General features: G+C 48.0%; 1 protein-coding gene across 1 annotated transcript in view; it reads right to left on the bottom strand.

Annotated features, from left to right (window-relative positions):
• LOC144727543 (FH1/FH2 domain-containing protein 3-like) overlaps nt 1-8,640 on the bottom strand; it is a 62,811-nt gene extending 54,171 nt beyond the window's left edge. Inside the window, exons 1-3 of the mRNA XM_078606403.1 lie at nt 7,790-8,640; nt 2,054-2,160; nt 544-608 (exon numbers count right to left, since the gene is read on the bottom strand). Of these exons, the coding sequence (XP_078462529.1) occupies nt 544-608; nt 2,054-2,160; nt 7,790-7,963 (346 nt within the window). The 5' untranslated portion in view covers nt 7,964-8,640. The remainder of the gene's footprint in view (nt 1-543; nt 609-2,053; nt 2,161-7,789) is intronic.
• Nucleotides 8,641-17,049: the final 8,409 nt, after the last annotated feature.

The following is a 17,049-nucleotide window of genomic DNA, read 5'->3' as shown; positions in this document are numbered from 1 at the left end:
AAACCTTGTTTCCAAACTCCCGCTGCTGCTGCTGCTTCCGCTGCTCCTCCACGTTAAAGACTTTAGAAATTGTTCACGACGGAACAAAAAGTTCCCCGCGTGCGAACAACAAAGTGTGAAATTCATTATCCGTTAACAATGAGTTTTACGCGCGTACTCCTTGTGTCAGCCGAATTCTCTTGCATCTCGTGAAAGAAAAAAAAGAAAGGAAAATGCTGATGCTGCCAACATCACTTGCGGCAATCGCAAAATAACCCAGTTAGGGACGTAAAAAACATTCCTGACCATTTGTGGAGAAACAGCGAATGAGCAAAAACACGGAGCAAGCACTCATGGCAAACTACTCCACTCTGCGTTGTTGACCGCGCCAAAGGAGTCAAAGACCGCAGGAATAAAATCACTCAAGCATCATCCTGGACTCACGACCTGGAGAAGAAGCAAAGTGCTCTAGAATAAATTATGTTGTTTGTTCTCAAAGTAATTCCCCCGTGTTTTTGTACAATTTTTGTAAGTAAATGGCAAAACAAAATGTTGTGCACTTACCGATGCAGGCGTGCACACGGACTGACAGCTTGGTGCGCAGGATAACAGTGTGCTTTTTCACCTTCCTGTAGAGGAAAGAGAGAGAGAGCAAGGGGATGACAGTACTTTCACTTGACACACATGTTCAATTTCGGTTCACCGTCATGACGAAGATCGGATGAGTTGACATAAAAACAAAAGTCTGAAGCCGTTTGAGTCGGTGCACGTAAAATTATCTTTGTTTAACTGCGTGATAAAACAGGCATATTTATATTTCACCCGTAGTAAAACATTTATTTTACTGATCACTTAGCATCATCTATTTAGAGATTTGTAAATGTCAGAGTGAAAAAAAAATCCCACATTTTTTTCTCGAAATTCCAACCACTTAAATACCAGTGCAGGGGCACTGTAATGGGAAAAAACCCGTCAAGTTTTCTTGCACACACATAAACACATGCGCACAACGCGGCAGGGAATTAATTGCGTTTGAGTTTATCTACTCAGTGCCATTGAGTATTTATGATAGAGAAGAGTTCGTTCGGCACTGCACGTAATTTGTGCGCCGGGTACGAACGTCTCGTGCTCGTTTTTAGCAAATGCAAGTACTGGGAAAGCAAAACTGGACAGGCACCGTAACGTGCTCCCATCAGGTGGCTCAGCCACAGAGTGAGCCGCTCAAAATGGTAAGGTCGCGAGGTCAAATCCTGGTGAGGAGGGGTTGACGCCGCCCATCTTCCCTCTGGAGTCAATAAAAACGTTGTAAGATTTTGTGGATAGGAGAGCTTCCATCATTCCCTACCACCCTATAACAACATGGAGTTATCACCACTGGCTGGCTCGTGGCTGTAAACAGGAAATGAGCACCACCTGAGCAGGGAATCGCTTTGTGTTTCCATCATATCATGAAAAACGAAGTGCTAACTTTACAACAAGACAGCAAACCCGATGTACTTGTAAATGGAAGTCCGACAAGGCTGTGACCTCACCCGCAAGACCTATGAACAAAAAGCCCTTCAACATTCGCACTGAGTGGCTGGAATGTGTTCTGGCACGCATTTACTCTGTATCAAAAATGACATTTAGCACTTTTTTTATTTTCTAGCTTTGGCAATCCGTAAATATTCTACCGGCAACAACAAAAAGAAGGGTAGGATATTCTTCTGCGTGGCCGGACAAGTGGGGGCCTCCAAGTATGTGCCGGGCAAGCAATGGGCTCAAGCAGCCGCTTTGATCAAGGCCAGCGAAGGTTCAAGTGCGTGCATTGCAGAAGGCACGAGAAGCTGAAGGGCACAAGGAATGATGAGGACACAAGTGATGTGTGGGTGGCTACTGGGAATGCAGAGTGGGGTCGGGGGGGGGCTTAGCAGGCAATGGTTGGGAAAAGGGGCGGCGGCAAGGCACAGTGGGAGAGGAGATGGAGGGACAATGGGTATGGAAGCGAGTCAGAGGGGAGGAGTGCTAGGAGGTGAGAGGAAACAGCGGCAGTAAAAGCAGCGACAGAAGCAGCAATAGCAGCAGCAGCACCCACCCATTTTGTTCTTGGAAGCCATCGAGGTCCTCAATCTGCTCGGCCAACGTGCACTCGGGATCCAGGTACATGGACCAGTGCGAAAGCTGCAGGGCACAGTCGTCCAGCTGCAACACACACACACACCCCACGCCGGTATTACGCTGCGTCCACACGCACCTCTACAGGTGCCTGTGGGGGGAGGTTCAAGCTGTTGCGGGTCCGTGTTGTCCACACAATAACTGCATTCTAGATGCCAATCGGCTTCATCCTCGCAAACGTTTTCGTGCGATGCTCTTGCTGCGGCAGCAGCGGAAGAAGAGCCAGCATCACACGTAGCTTGCTCTCCGGCAGCAGCTGGCAATGCCACGTGATCGGTGGAGAGAGGCCCTGAAATCGGTTATTGAAGAAGCTCGCAGTGCGTGCAGCGAAACTTCGCAAGCCACGCCGATCAACACGTGGTACACTCCAAAAGCACATGGGAGGGCCCACTGGGATGGTCTCTGTGCACGGAGGAGTTCCCTCGTTAATCACAAACTTGCTATCCGCGATTTTCGCCATCCGCGAATCGCATCTGAAACTCTACACTGCTGTGATGAGATAAAGTGATGAGAGAGAATGTGATGTGGTAATGTGATGAGAGATAAAGTGATGAGATAAAATATAGGTTTCCGTAGACCAATATCATGGCAGTGTCTGACAGCACTGCTGCACCCTATTCTCTTTAACACACACACACAGAGTATTACATCAGCGGTGGCCCTGGTTCTAACGCCGTCGGTAATGGTAGTCATGTCAACCGAGGCCTAAGGGACGCATTTATTGTGTTGGCAATGCAAAGCTGTCAAGACAAGCATTCATACATTTTGCTGAAAACTGCCCAGGCGGGAGCTCTGATATAACCTAGGCCAATTTGCTTATAGGCTTCAATAGTCTGTAGATGGCACCTCATGTATAACATAACCAGTACAATTTCCTATCACGGTTAACACAAATGGAGGTACAATTATTGTACACTTCTACTTTTAAGTTAGTAGCAAGACGACAAATGTACTGCATTTTAATAACGTGGCGACACAAGAGGCCACATGTTAATCGCTTCGTGTAGTGTTGCATCCATCGAGTGAGGATGCCTTGCAAGTCTGAACAGATCCAGCAATGATGTGCAAATAACAAAGCCCCAGGTGGGCCGACTCGCTGGGATGTCCTCTGCCGCTTTATTGCTTTCATTAATCTGCACTTGGCTGCCACGCCGCCGTAACGGTGTATCCAGTTTGAAGTCAAAGTGATTCTTGCTCCAATAAAGAATCAGGCCCAGTGTCCGTCTCCTCCTTAACAGCCCTGAGACTGTGGTGAACATTCCACATTTCCACGGCTAAGGCCCACCGAGCTATTTAGCTCTTTTTTTCGAAGAAAAACTTGAGTACCCAGAGAAAAATCCACACGACCACGGGGAACACATGCAAACTCCAAATATACAAGCATCAGGGTGTGGGTATCGAACCCACGACCTCCTGTATACGCGGCGAGGTAGTACAAATTTCGCCACAATAGTGTTGATTTCACCACAACGTGGTACATATTTTACCAACCCTGGCAAGATTGATGGACTGAGCATTTATTGCCCAATGGGTTTTACCTGTGCCAAAATAAAACCTTGACCCCAAACCTACTGCTGAGCCACATGACCGGTTAGTAGCGTATCAGGCACTCGCAACATCTGCGCGCTGCTCTGCCACGATAATGAAATAACTGTGCTCTATGTTTGTGGAATACTGAATAAAATGGCATTGGAGAATTGTTTGAAATTGTGCAGCATTGATAAACAGTGCAGTGCAGGGTTTTTACACTCAGACATGCGCAAGAAAAGGACTCTGCAATGGGCACCCTCCGCAATGTGCACCAATAGGCATGGCGCATTCCCCAGGAGCGTGAACAGGTTGTCACCACAGCTATTCATTCACCAGTGGCGAGGTGCAAGTCCAAGTTTCAGAATAAACAATTCACAACTGTCTGGGGCGTGGAGCGGTGGCACAGTGGGTAACTCTCTGCACGATTAACCCGGAAGCCTCAGTTTCATTCCTGGCCATGGCTAATGTCAGAACCGGTTCTGGGTCTACCCTATTCCCTTCAATAATTATTGTTGTCATATAACCCTTTTCATGATAATCGGATTAATAATAGAATAATGTGCTCACGTTACAGATATGGAGCACAGATGGAAGGTCCTCACTGTAAAGGCAACCGGCTTGTTTAAATGATCACACAATCATGCGGTAATGCTCACCCCTCCTTTGATCAAACTGGGCAAGTCGAGGAAATTCCACATTTATATGGCCGTGGCTCTGCTTAGAGTAGCCCACACAAAAGCATTACATCAGCGCCTGTAGCTAGCCCATTGAGTAAAACAAATGCTGTTCTGGCTTTTATTTCAAGTATTCATATATCTTATCAGGTCTCCTAGACATATGGATAAGGGGATTTTGATAGGCCTAACATGTAACTAACGGTACATTCTGTCTAGAGAACATTCCTAAAACAACGGCATGTCGATCATTATCAGCAGCAACCATGATCTATCCACTGCTGGATGAAGGCCATCTCTCACAGACCTCACGATGGTTGACACTTCATCATAAGCCTCGACCACTGGCCATAATCCATTCTTGAGACGTGTCCTGACAAAGCCCAATTACTTAATTAAGTAAATGTCATTGTATGGAGAGAGAAACAAGAATTTAATAAAGAAAACTGCAAGGTTGGACTAAAAATTATTGTAACTCAGGCAATTGTTCTATGGAAATGAATGCAACAAACATGAAAGACGTTATCCCAGACAGCCAAGCTAACATTCTCGGCAGTCAATTAATGAGAAGAGATCACAAGCCTGGCGTTATCACTCTTCCACTCTTCGGGGCAATTGCAATTCAGAAATTACTTTAGAGTGAACACCAAGCGACGGCTGTACTATGTCCACCCAAAGAAGCCACATGTAGGTTTGTGGACACCGTTTTGGGGGCTGTCAGTGGGCACCTCTTAGGGCCTGCGGGGCACGCGTGAGGGTCATGTGTCCAGCACCAGGCCCCACACGTCTTTATTTAAAAGTGTTTATATTTAGCAAATGTTACCACATACCAAGCGTTCATTAATGGAACTAGCCAAACATCCCAATTAACATCTCTCATGAAAACAAGTATTACGACAGAGCGGGGCTTTTCTGGGTTAAAGAACTGGCATTATTATCCACCGAACCAAGTGCAGTACTGATTTAATGATGAGTCGATCTAGGGGATGCACACACACACACACACCGGTGCAGCCCGACGTTAAATACGACGCAGAGTCGGCTGCGGCACGGTGCATGATAGAGCTGATGGCGGGAGTCGCCGTGTTCACGTGCAGCCATTTATAGACCGGTGGTGAGGGCACGAACTGGACAACAGAGTTCGCATCCCATCCATGGCTATCACCAGTGGCGAGTGATATCGACGCCTCGCCAATTCACTAATCCGCAATGACCAGCGCGGCGAAGTATGGTCACGCAACCCCCATGACAAATTGGCGGTGCGACTGATAACCCGATGAGTGTGCATTAGACCAGGTATGGCATGGCTGATTTGTGTATTTAAAGACGGTACACACACACACCATATACCTACCGGGCACACTTCTGGGGGTATTATTCTCCGCGGCGTATTAGAATCTATCACGTTGCATTCTCATCACCTCCTTCGTGAACGAAAAATTCAAGCCAAGCCACAGCCACGGTCACGTGGCCATCTAATCCAGACTTGGGGTCACGCGGTGAACCCCTGAAGCACATCTGTGTGGTGCTGAGGAAGCCTCACGCGCTCGCGCTCTGCTGAAGCCCTCTCTCTCTCTCGTCGCGGACAGCCGCAGACCTCAGCCTTCGGGCATCTAACGAGCTCCTCCCGGACATATTGCTGCCATACGCAAGAAGAGAATCGCCTATGTGTAATGGTAGTAAAGGATAAGGTTAGTCTATGGGGCCGTCCATAAATGACGACACGCGATTTTTGACGATTTTTGACCCCCCCCCCCCCTTCGTCACACGACGTCATAAAAAGTCAGACCCCCTCTGAAATATGACGTCACACAGCTCTGCCCCCCCCCAAAAAATAAAACATGCTTCAAATCGCTTTAAACTATTGTAATTGTAGTGCGTATTTAATGTGCCGCTGCACTCTGATGTTATTAAAACGTATATTTAATTAAGTAGAACGTGTTGTCTATATTTACTTAAAGTTGCGCATTTTGATGTGACGTCACATTTCTCAACCCCCCCCCCCTTGTCACACATCGTCACAAATGTCTGACCCCCCCCCCCTAGGTGCGTGACGTCATTTATGGACGGCCCCCATGGGCAATGTTGGTCTATGGGCAATGTTCGTCTATGGGCAATGTTGGTCTGTGGGCAATGTTAGTCTATGGGCAATGTTAGTCTATGGGAAATGTTCGTCTATGGGCAATGTTAGTCTATGGGAAATGTTCGTCTATGGGCAATGTTAGTCTATGGGCAATGTTAGTCTATGGGCAATGTTAGTCTATGGGCAATGTTAGTCTATGGGCAATGTTCGTCTATGGCAGGGGTCGGCAACCAAAAATAACAAGAAGAGCCATTTCTTTCCAATTCGGTACAAAATTCAGTATTTCAAGAGCCGCAATGCATCTGAGTACATACTGTACATACGTACATATTGTCAAGAAGCAGCCCGCAAAGAGCCGCATGCGGCTCCGGAGCCGTAGGTTGCCGACCCCTGGTCTATGGGAATGTTAGTCTATGGGCAATGTTAGTCTATGGGCAATGTTAGTCTGTGGGCAATGTTAGTCTGTGGGCAATGTTAGTCTATGGGCAATGTTAGTCTATGGGCAATGTTAGTCTGTGGGCAATGTTAGTCTATGGGCAATGTTAGTCTGTGGGCAATGTTAGTCTATGGGCAATGTTAGTCTATGGGCAATGTTAGTCTGTGGGCAATGTTAGTCTATGGGCAATGTTAGTCTATGGGCAATGTTGGTCTGTGGGCAATGTTAGTCTATGGGCAATGTTAGTCTATGGGCAATGTTGGTCTGTGGGCAATGTTAGTCTATGGGCAATGTTAGTCTATGGGCAATGTTAGTTTATGGCAATGTTAGTCTATGGGTAATGTTAGTCTATGGTTAATGTTCGTCTGTGGGCAATGTTAATCTATGGGCAATGTTAGTCTATGGTAATGTTCGTCTATGGGAATGTTAGTCTATGGCAATGTTAGTCTATGGTTAATGTTCGTCTATGGGCAATGTTCGTCTATGGCAATGTTAGTATCTGGGCAATGTTAGTCTATGGGCAATGCTAGTCTCTGGGCAATGTTAGTCTATGGTAATGTTAGTATCTGGGCAATGTTAGTCTCTGGGCAATGTTAGTGTGTGCATCATAAGCTGTGGTGAACCACTGCAGTCAGTGCTGCTACAGTGGTTTACTGCAGCAGGATCAGCACGACTGGAGGCACCCTCTGTGTGTCTCTCAGCTGAAGCCGCCTGGTCGTGGCGAGCACACCTGGGGCATCGAACTCCCCAAACACATTTGCTGACACAATAAAAGTTTGTTTGGGCTAGATCGGCTTAGATCGATAGAACCCCCCCCCCCCCCCTATATGATGGATGATATTAGTCGCGAAAGCCGACGTGCTAAACTCACACTTTCTGCCACCCCCGGAACAGAATGGTCACCCACAGGCATCGTCGCCTCCTCCTCCTCACCTCGTGCGGCGGGTGCAGGAGGCGGTGGATGGCGATCAGCTGCTCGCCCACGGCCACGTGCAGTGCGAAGTGGACGTCTGGGGGCCGCGATGGCTCCGGGAAGTTGGTGCTGTTGAAGGGGTCCGTGTCGTCTATGAACTGGACCCGGCACAGCAGCTCCTCCAAATCTTCCATGGCTCTCTCTCTCTCGTGTGTGTGTGTCTCTCGTGTGTGTGTGTGTCTCTCGTGTGTGTGTCTATGGACAATGTGGTGGAGGTTATGTCGTCGCCGAGTCCTGTGCTGTCGATGTTCGCTGTACGGAGCCCCGCGTACGGGGATGTGGCTGTAAGTTGTTCAGCGCGGCAGAAGCCGGCAGGGCGAAGCGGCTGGGGGGGGGGAGTTACAAGTGATTAACTTCTCTCAAGAGTCATGATCATCTGTAGAACCTGCACAGACTCTACCTTCCAGGGGCGGCAGTTCGGTATGGACAACTCCGTGCGGTGTGTCTTCAAGCAGCCGGCTGCGGAACCTTCTTGAACAACGTAGAACGACTCACGTCTGTACAACGTCCGGAGTGCTGGCGCGCGCTCTCTCTCTCTGTGTTGTAGGAAGCGCAGAACGAGTCTCGGCTTCCTCCTCCTCCCTCCCTCCTCCTCCTCCCCTGCTAAATAATTATGGTCACGATTATCATAAAGAATGGATGGGGTGGAGCGGTGAGTTCGCTTCGTGTGTCACGGGCGATCTGCCTCCGAATTGGTTCTTCCACAAAGCACGAAGAGCTACATCATCTGTGTGGGTGTGTGCCGTGCCATAAATGAGGGTCGTTGCCAGAAACGTCGACTAAGGCAGAGCTATTGACGAACGTCTTGAGTTTGTGTTGTTAGGGGCCGTCCATAAATGACGTCACGCGATTTATTGACTATGTTTGACCCCCCCCCCTCGTCACACGGCGTCACAAAAAGTCAGACCCCCCCTCAAATATGACGTCACAAAGCTCTGCCCCGCCCCCCCAAAAATAAATAATGCTTCAAATCGCTTTAAACTATTGTCATTGTAGTGCGTATTTAATGTGGCGCTGCACTTTGATGTTGTAGGAGAAAACATTTATTAAAAAGTCTATTTAATTAAGTAGAACGTGTTGTCCATATTTATTTAAAGTTGCGCATTTTGATGTGACGTCACATTTCTCAAACCCCCCCCCCCCTCGTCACACATCGTCACAAATATCTGACCCCCCCCCCCCAGGTGCGTGACGTCATTTATGGGCGGCCGCTTAGTTGTTCAAACGGCAGTGTCGCCGACTGAGTTGTTGCTCTACCCCCACCACGGCTAACATCAGTGGCCAAGATAGACTGCACCTGAACTAGTCCTGAGCCTTCTCACCTAGGTCGACTCAGCCTTAAAACATCAATAAGTCGTGCAGTGCGGATGGCTGGATGAAAGCCACCATGCGTGTCTGTGCTTGTATGTGTCTGGTTCGCGGTATGTAAACATCGCCACTGGGGAGACAAAGGCGGTCGAGCGTGGAGCTGGCCACCCAGCCCGTGCCGTGCTGTCCTTCACAGGTGCTACTCGCTAACACCACTTGCTCCAACAGTCTCATAAGGCTATACGGGGATCTGCGTCTTGTCCTGTCGTGCCGGCCTTCACAGGTTTTCGTTCACAAGCACTTGCCGCTTCAACCTGCTGAAGGCTTCGCGGGACAACTTCGTGTCTTTGTCCATCCGGTCCTGTAGGAGTGGTGGTCTCGTGATTTGAGGTACTGTAGGAGCAGTGGTCACGTGATTTGAGGTCCTGTAGGGGTGGTGGGTCTCGTGATTTGAGATGCACAAACCTGGCCACCAACCACCGACGGTTTATCCCAAGGCAACGGCTGTCATCAGTGGCGAGAGACGGCAGAACGGACACTGCCCTCCCACTTCATCAACACGCACTTGACCACTGTGACGGAGCATCGTCAAACGACTCCCACTTCCAACACGGCGTGGAGAGGCCTTCACCCAGCAGTGGATTGACAAAGGGCTGCAACAACACATCACAGGACAGCGCAGCTTCCCGTCCTTCAACTGAGGACGTCATCCAGAAATAGCCTGACAAAGAGATGTACATTACTCAATTATTATCAGTGTATACGTCAGTACTAACATTGGGTATCTTATGGATCATCTGACCCCCGTCATAGGAATATTGACTTTGCACCAATGGCTCAACGCCATCCTATCATTCGACGGAGGAATGATGCAGCACTGTGAAATGCAAATACGAGAACGTTTTTATCAGTTGCCGTCGATGTTGGGCTTCCTTGTACAAGATGTACGTGGTTCGGCGCGAGGGCTGGGCGATCCATGACTGGCGGTGACAACAATGGGACACTGTGCAGCAGCGTGCCTGGACGTGTGCACTTTGCACCCAAACTGGGCAGCCCACCTCGTCACTGTGCCACGCAAAAATACAATTAAACATTGAGTTCTGACAATTCTCCCTCACCTCTACCCTCCCCATCATAGACTTGTTACGGTGGTGAAATGTAACTGCCTCGCCTGGTATGCAGGAGGTCGTGGGTTTGATCCCGACTCTGACGCCTGTTGTATATATTTGGAGTTTGCGTGTTCTCCCCGTGGTCGCGTGGATTTTTCTCCCGGTCCTCTGGGGTTTTCCTCCACGTTTAGAAAGATGCGTTCAAAGTATTCCACTGCTATACATTTGCACGTGGGAATCCACTTCATTGAGATATTACTTTTTGTGGCCAGGTCGCTTCTGAAAAAGAGCTATATATAGCTAAGTGGGCCTTACATGGTAAAATACATTTTTTGAAATAATTATTGTGATCTTGAAGATGTAAATATGTTCAGGAGCTAAAACATGCCAATGTTTGAGTCTGATATCCATACCGAGAGAGCTTTAGGGGTAAGAGTTTGTGTAGATTTGCTATTCCTCCGTTGAATGAGTGCAGACTGCAGTGGTTAACTAGACGGTCCATAGTTTGTGTTGCCTGGCCACAATCGCATGAATGTGGCTTGTCTTTAATGTTTAATTCGTGAAGGAGATGTGCGCATCTGACTGTTGATGTTCTGATACGGCTGATGGCTACGCTACCAGTGTCTACGAGGAGGAATGTCAAAGCCAGTCGGTGGTTGTAACGTTTGGGTCTCGAATGAGGAGTTTATTTTGGACGTCTGTGTTGTTCTTCTCTGTATCCCCAGAGTCCTTCCGCATCTGTGTGAGGATGTTGCAAAGGCGATCCCAGAAGGGGGATCGGGACTTGGCTCGGTGGTGGCGAGGTGCACAGTTGAGGCCTGGGTTGATGATGGGTAGGTTGGTTATCATTGGCACGAACATGTGCACCCTCACCCGTATTTTGCTTGCCTCTGGGGGAATATGGCTGGGTAACCATAACCTTCTAGCGGTGGCCCACCTGTTATGTGTTGCCATGTTACCTTAAACATGACTAATACTCTACCATCATCTAGGCCAGTTTTCCTCACACATTTTCAGAGGGGGGGGGCACTTTTGCCGATAAGACATCGTCAGTGTGAGGGTCGCCACACATCTGAAACCATTGTTGTGTCTGACAGCGTGAGGGGCTGTTGTCACGTGGTGTATTGTCAGGGGCCGCACTAAAGGCCACCAGGGGCCGCCAGTGGCCCGCGGGCCTTGCAGTGAAGAACGCTGATCTAGGCGAAATGGACCTTTGTTCATTCGCATCCAGATAGAATTGTTATAATTCGAGGTGACAATGCATGTGCATATAACAATAAATTATGTATTCGCCCAGGAAAGTTACACAGAGTATAAATCCTTTTTTTTCCAGGAGGATTCTACATTTGGATGTTTGGTCAACAACCGAAGATCTCGCAGGAAAACCACACAGGACCAGGAGGAGAGCGTACAAACTCCACACAGATAGGTTCAGGAATTTAACCCAGGTCCTTCCTGCTGCCGCCACTGTGCCACCCTGCCAACCGCTGACGATGTCTGCTCGTGTTGGTGGGAGTGATGAAGTTCAGCCCGTGCAGTCAGGATTGCTGCTTCGGGAGTTAATTCGGCGTGCCGCCTCAATCTCGCCTCATTCTGGGAACGTGGCCTGAGGTGCAGCGCTCTCGCCGCTTGTTGAAGAGGTTCACGATTTGATTCCAGCGGCTGCCCTGATTATTACTGCGGGTGTAATAACTGCATAAATACCTTGAAAGATTACGTAAAGTCATTCGCAAGACTGGCCCATTTTGTGCCGGTTGCAGACTTTAAATTTGCCAAATTTTTAAATTACCTGCAAAGCACTCATTATGGTTTATACACAGAAATCACTGCCCCCTTCTTGGCAGACTAATTCCCCAGGTCACCCTTGAAAATGAGACTATCGTGGTCTCTTGACTTCTCACCTGGATATACAACATACAACTTGAAACTATTTGTCGTCCAAGTACTGCGGTAATGTGTGTGTGTGGTGGTGTGTGTGTGCGGTGGTGTGTGTGTGGGTGGTGTGTGTGTGGGTGGTGTGTGTGTGCGGTTGTATCTGTACGGTGGTGTTTGCGTGCGTTGGTTTCTGTGCGGTAGTTTCTGTGCGGTGGTGTGTGTGTGTGCGTTAGTGTGTGTGCGGTGGTGTGTGCGGTGGTGTGTGTGCGTTAGTGTGTGTGCGGTGGTGTGTGTGTGCGTTAGTGTGTGTGCGGTGGTGTGTGTGTGCGTTAGTGTGTGTGCGGTGGTGTGTGTGTGCGTTAATGTGTGTGCGGTGGTGTGTGTGTGCGTTAGTGTGTGTGCGGTGGTGTGTGAGGAGCTCACAAGTCCTTGAAAGATCTGGGCAAAGTCCCATCAGTGAGCTCCTCCGGCAGGCAAGGCTGCGTTGGCTGGGTCATGTAGCCCGCATGCCCAGCCACCGCATGCCTAAACAGCTTTTGTTCGGCCGGATCGAGGGGGCTAAACGGGCGCGGCACGGGCTAGAGAAGAGATGGAGTGATGTGGTACAGGAGGACGTGGAGCTGAGTGGACTTGCTGATGACTGGTACCAGCGGTGTCAAGATCGGCCTCAGTGGAGGAGGCTCGTGAAGGACGCTACTGGGCAGTTGGAGGCAGTCGCCCTCCAACAACAACGGAGGGCGGAGGAGCGACGCTCACAACAACGAGCGGAGCGCCGGGTGGCTAAAGCACAGCAAGTTGGCACAGTAGGGGGCACAGGTGGTGCATCAGCCAGTCATCTCGGTCATCTCGGTCAGTCGACCCGTGGCACCTGGGTCTGCCCCGTGACCTCCTGCCAGCGGGCGTTCGACACTTCACGTGGCCTCAGGGTGCACATGGCCTGGCACAAGCGTCGTGGTGACGTCACCGCCACTTAGTGGCGAATGGCGGTTGTTGTTGTTGTTGTGTGGTGGTGTGTGTGTGCGGTGGTGTGTGCGGTGGTGTGTGTGTGCGTTAGTGTGTGTGCGGTGGTGTGTGTGTGGTGGTGTGTGTGTGCGTTAGTGTGTGTGCGGTGGTGTGTGTGTGGTGGTGTGTGTGTGCGGTGGTGTGTGCGGTGGTGTGTGTGTGCGTTAGTGTGTGTGCGGTGGTGTGTGCGGTGGTGTGTGTGCGTTAGTGTGTGTGCGGTGGTGTGTGTGTGCGTTAGTGTGTGTGCGGTGGTGTGTGTGTGTGCGTTAGTGTGTGTGCGGTGGTGTGTGTGGTGGGGTGTGTGTCGTGGTCTGCAATAGAGTGCTCAGGTTAACACTAAACGTTAACCTGAGCGTCGTACTCAGATTGCAAATGTTGTGGATTCGCTCTCCAACACACCGGCGTGCTGTACTAGTGACGAATTGGCACGTTCTGTTTACGTGGCAACCCTTACTAGTTGGCTGTGTCGGGTGGTGGCGGGTTTTAACGACACATTTATATATGTACGCGATCTAACCCAAAAACCTCTATTATCGAGTGCTCAGGGTTACCATATGTCCTTAAGGACAGTGCCAGGGATTGTTTGGGATCGGCGTTCCTTGTAATCTAGCGGTCGTGCTTTAGGCCGTTAACCCCCATTCCAAGCCAGCCGAGCAGCGTCCCGGAAAATATCGAGTGAGAAATTGAGCCCTGATTGGTTGTATTGTGTCATTTGTTCATTCTGTCTCGTGCGTTCCATGAGAATGAAGGTTAATGTACAGCGCTGTCGTCAATCCACTGCTAGACGTGGGTTGGTGAAAGCGGAGAGCGGAGACGTTGGCAGCAGCCTCCAACCAACACGTGTTCTATGCGTGGTAGTGATCACCCATCCAAGCACGACCCAGGCTTAATCCTGCTTATCTTCCGATGCATCGACTACACATCGCCCTTGTTTTACCCTTGTAATTTTTTTGCCTTTTTTTCTCCATTCGCGTAAATGTAACATTCGCATATTATTTACATGTAAAATTAATGAATTGTAAATAATGTTTACATGCACCATTGTATGCATATACGGCAGTTTATATATCAGTTTTAATCGATGAACTGATACACGCTATTGTGTATGCCTGGTTTCACCTCAATGTGCACCGTGTCAATTTCATCAGAGTCGAAGATGATGTGTTGCCGCATGTTGCTCACGTGGTATGATCTAATACTGTTTACTATGGAGAATCCTTTCATTAAACTTGAATTATTCATGAGTGCACCATCTGCTAAATTAGGTAAACAATTGGGAGTTTGACCATCTATGGGCTCTTTAGATAGCATCCACTGGGTTGCCAGTAAGATATTTTTGTTATTCAAACAAACGGGGCTTGAAAAATCTATTCTGTAAATCACATCTGGCTGAGAGCTTTTGTACATGCAATGCACACCTTTGTGACTTGTTAAATCTATCAAAATCTATAGTCAGGAAATAAATTAAACATCCTGAGAAAATATATTCAACTCAAGGACATTATTATTTGCACATCATTAGTTGTTTATAGCAATGCCATGATTCAGTAAGATGTTTGCAAGCAATTACACTATTGCCACTTTGCTTTATAACAAGTGATGTCATGTTGGAAAGGCATCTTCCCCGGTTCTCTGCCTCGGGGCAAGTCCAAGTTCATTCAAGTTCCCGCCATCTTGTCCCATCTTGCACTTCATTTCGTCACACGATATCCACTTCAAGTCACCGAACACTGTGCTAATGTTTCTACCTCTTGGCTTTTCTCCCTTCAGCATGCCATTCCCTCTTACAATATAAACAATTTAAACATCGCGTCCTCTCAGAATTGATCCAAGTAGACACCTCTTCCCATTCGAGAGCATACTTCAATAATATTCCCGTTACAGATATTTTTCTTTCTCTGAATTATTCAAATTATACATCCCTGATCTGTCCTTCAGGAGGCTCCAATTGGTAAGCATTCTCCTATAACAATGTCCAATCTGGATATTTTCCCTTCTCTGAATTGTTTCAGTATTTTTCTTCTCTTCTTGAACTCACCCCTCTGAGCACTTCATTGTTCTTTAATTCCATAAATTAAATGTATCTGTGGTAGCTCAATGGTGCAGTGGGTGAGTGCTCTAGAGAGAGAGACTGTGCCAAGTCATGGGCAGAGCGACCTGAGCTCCGATCCCAGCCAAGTGGTGAGTGGCATCTACATCGGTCCTCATCCCTCCTTCCCCACGGCCTTCACCAATCCCTCCTTCCCCACGGCCTTCACCAATCCCCGCACTGGTAAAGAATACAGGGACTCACCAAACTCTGAAGATGGTGAGATGCGAACCAGCAGACGGATATCACTGATAACTGCACAATACAAAACGCGATATCCTGGTGGAACAAGCAGACTCCACGCAGGCACCCCATATACCATCTAATGGCTTATAGCATTAAAATACAATTGTAGCCTGTTGGGTTTTTTTCTCCAAACGCCATTCTCGAAACTGAACTGAAGAAGACTGCTGAACAACCCCCAGGACAGAACCCAAGTGGGCAGGAGAGGCCTTCATCCAGCAGTAGAATGACAAAGGGCTGCAGATATTTTTTTTACTTTTTGCAATGTTCTTGTGACACTACGCCCACGTCTGAGACCTTTCCAATCTTCTGTCTTTCTTCCTCAGCATTCATGCTCGCGATTTACCATCATATTGCTCAGAAGGTAATGTCTACAAGCACTGTTTGTACAATAAGCGGTGACGTAACTATTTGGGAAACCGTAAAGAGGCATATACTGCAATGATGACAAACATTAAATGAAATGGAAGCATATTTGATCGTGTCTGACCATGAGGCCTCTCCACCATGTAGTGGAACGATGGCAGATGTCGTGCAACGCTTTAGCGTTCATCAACTTCAGAAGTAGCTGGAGCTGGTTGCTGTGATGACATTCCAGCAGTGACACACATTGGCAACATTCAGTTACTTTCAAAGCAATGCTAACCACACACTGCACTGTATATAATAACCGTGAGAGCATGAACGTCCAGAGTATATATATAAAGCAGGGGTAGGAAACATTTTCTTTGCTGTGGATTGAATATAACTTTTCCATCATTGTCTCCTCTAAGATTGCAATCAGGAGTCACAATCATACTGTGCCAGCATATCATGGCCATTAAAGCCACTCTTAAAACTCCACCAACAATGAAATGCGTTTCCATGAGCTTTAACGTTGTGATACAAAGAAGAGAGAGTAGTTCGTGAAGTTGCCACCAGGAGCTCACTACTGAGTCGCCGTGCTGCGTGGTCCATGCCTGCGGTAGTCGCCTGAATGGCAGTTTTGTGGTTGGGCCTAACAGCTTCCAAACAGACGACTTAAAGAAGAAGAAGACACAGTCTGGAACACTCTCTTGCTACATATACGACAAATCAAATCAATTAACTTATTCAAAGCTGAACTAAAGGCCTATTTATTTGTCCTGGCATAAGCTGGGAAATAGGCATTTACAAGATTGTCCAACTGGCTCGTAACGTGTTGGCCACTCCACCATCTCTCCCAGCGAAGGTTCTCCAAAATCCGGCGAAATGTTGGGATTGTGGTCTGGGGTATGGAGACCAAACGGATTTATTTATTTTTATTTATTTTCTCCGCGATCATTTTTTTTCCTTGTTACGTGCATTTTCTTATCGTTATTTATGTATTCATTTCTTTATTTGTTAAGTATTGGGGTTTGGTTTTTGTATTATCTGTGTACGGAACTGGACAGTTGATGTGCAGCGTTGTGGGATGTAATTGCATGAATGACGCTATAAAAAATGAAACTATAATTATTACAACAATAAGTTCGATTCATAGCGCAGAATGTGTGCAGCGAGTGGCTAACACAAGTCAGAGGTGCGGATGAATCTGAAGGTCATTCACAAATGTGCAGTGGCAGAGCTATCGAGT

The sequence above is a fragment of the Lampetra planeri genome, chromosome 26, assembly GCF_965212315.1.
Source record: "Lampetra planeri chromosome 26, kcLamPlan1.2.h2, whole genome shotgun sequence".
Lineage (NCBI taxonomy): Eukaryota > Metazoa > Chordata > Hyperoartia > Petromyzontiformes > Petromyzontidae > Lampetra > Lampetra planeri.
The sequence above is the reverse complement of the archived record's forward strand: the minus strand, read 5'-3'. Positions and strand labels throughout refer to the sequence as shown.